The 1,185-nt window shown below is 50.0% G+C and overlaps 1 protein-coding gene across 1 annotated transcript; it reads left to right on the top strand.

Annotated features, from left to right (window-relative positions):
* Positions 1-26: 26 nt before the first annotated feature.
* On the top strand, positions 27-1,183 carry CSUI_008509 (regulator of chromosome condensation repeat-containing protein; the record flags this gene model as incomplete). The annotated part of the gene is made up of 2 exons (XM_068068638.1): positions 27-578; positions 977-1,183. Coding segments are annotated over 2 exons (759 nt in total), but the record flags the coding sequence as incomplete, so codon positions are not given.
* Between the last annotated feature and the right edge of the window lie 2 nt (positions 1,184-1,185).

The raw sequence follows: 1,185 nt of genomic DNA, 5'->3' as shown, positions 1-1,185 counted from the left end.
CTTCTTCTTCTTCCCCCTCTCCTTCCCCTCCTTCGCCACCTTCTGCTTCAGGGGTAGGAGGTAATCTTCGTACGTCTTCCTCTTCGACATCGACGTCGGCTTCTTCTACTCATCCTTCGTCTCCTTCTCTTTCTTCTTCTTCTCCTTCTCCTTTACCTTTGAACAATGGCGGAAGGTCTTCTTCTTCCTCCCCTCCTGGACCTCTTCCCTCGTCGTCTGCAACTTCTTCATCTTCTTCGCCTACATCTCCTTCTCCTCCATCTTCATCTTCGTCAGCCTCGTCTCCCACTCTTCCTGCTTCTTCCTCTTCTTCCTCGTCTTCTTCTCTCGCCGCGTTCTCTGCGTCTTCCGCGGTCAGCAGTCTTGACGGGTTTTTTCCTCCTCGTCTTGTAGAATCTCTCAAAGGGATCAATGTATCGAGTGTATCTGCAGCTGGACAGCATATAGCTATCATCTCTCAGAATGGCGATCTTTATACGTGGGGGAGAGGGGGAGAAGGACAGCTTGGCACGGGAGAGAGAAAAGACCTCTCAGTTCCCCGGTGTGTGAGAGCTCTACAAGGCAAATGCGTCCAAGCTGTAAGTATTTCTCTATCCGTCTCGGCGGTGCACATACACGGGATCTCACGTGTACATACATCCGATCTCAGGTGTACATACACCCGATCTCAGGTGTACATACACCCGATCTCAGGTGTACATACACCCGATCTCAGGAGTACATACACCCGATCTGAGGTGTACGTACACCTGGTCACACCTGCACATACACCCGATCTCAGGTGTACATACGCCAAACAGCAGACACCCGGAAGGACATTACCTTTCGGTTTTCATCAACCCTAAGCCATCATCCCCTATATCGATCATAGCGCAGCAAGAGAATTATGAAGTTATCTTCTTTTGCGTTTTCTTTTACCTGTACATAGAAGCATACACCTATACTTTCTTCCGCATTTTCGTTTTCTCTTTTTTAGGTTTCCTGCGCGAAAGAACATACAGTGTGCTGTACGCAAGATGGCAGTGCTTACGCCTGGGGATGTGCCTTGAATGGACGACTAGGTCTTCATGGTCTCTCCATTCCTTCGTCGTCGGGCCTAAGCTTTTCTTCTGATGTCTCATCTTCGGGAGCTGCAGGAGGGAGCGCGCGTACAGAGCCTCTAGTGTCGGAGTGCGTTGTATGTAC

Source organism: Cystoisospora suis, assembly GCF_002600585.1.
Source record: "Cystoisospora suis strain Wien I chromosome Unknown contig_4783, whole genome shotgun sequence".
Taxonomy (NCBI): domain Eukaryota; phylum Apicomplexa; class Conoidasida; order Eucoccidiorida; family Sarcocystidae; genus Cystoisospora; species Cystoisospora suis.
Note: the sequence above shows the minus strand (reverse complement) of the source record. Positions and strands in the feature narration are given on the sequence as shown.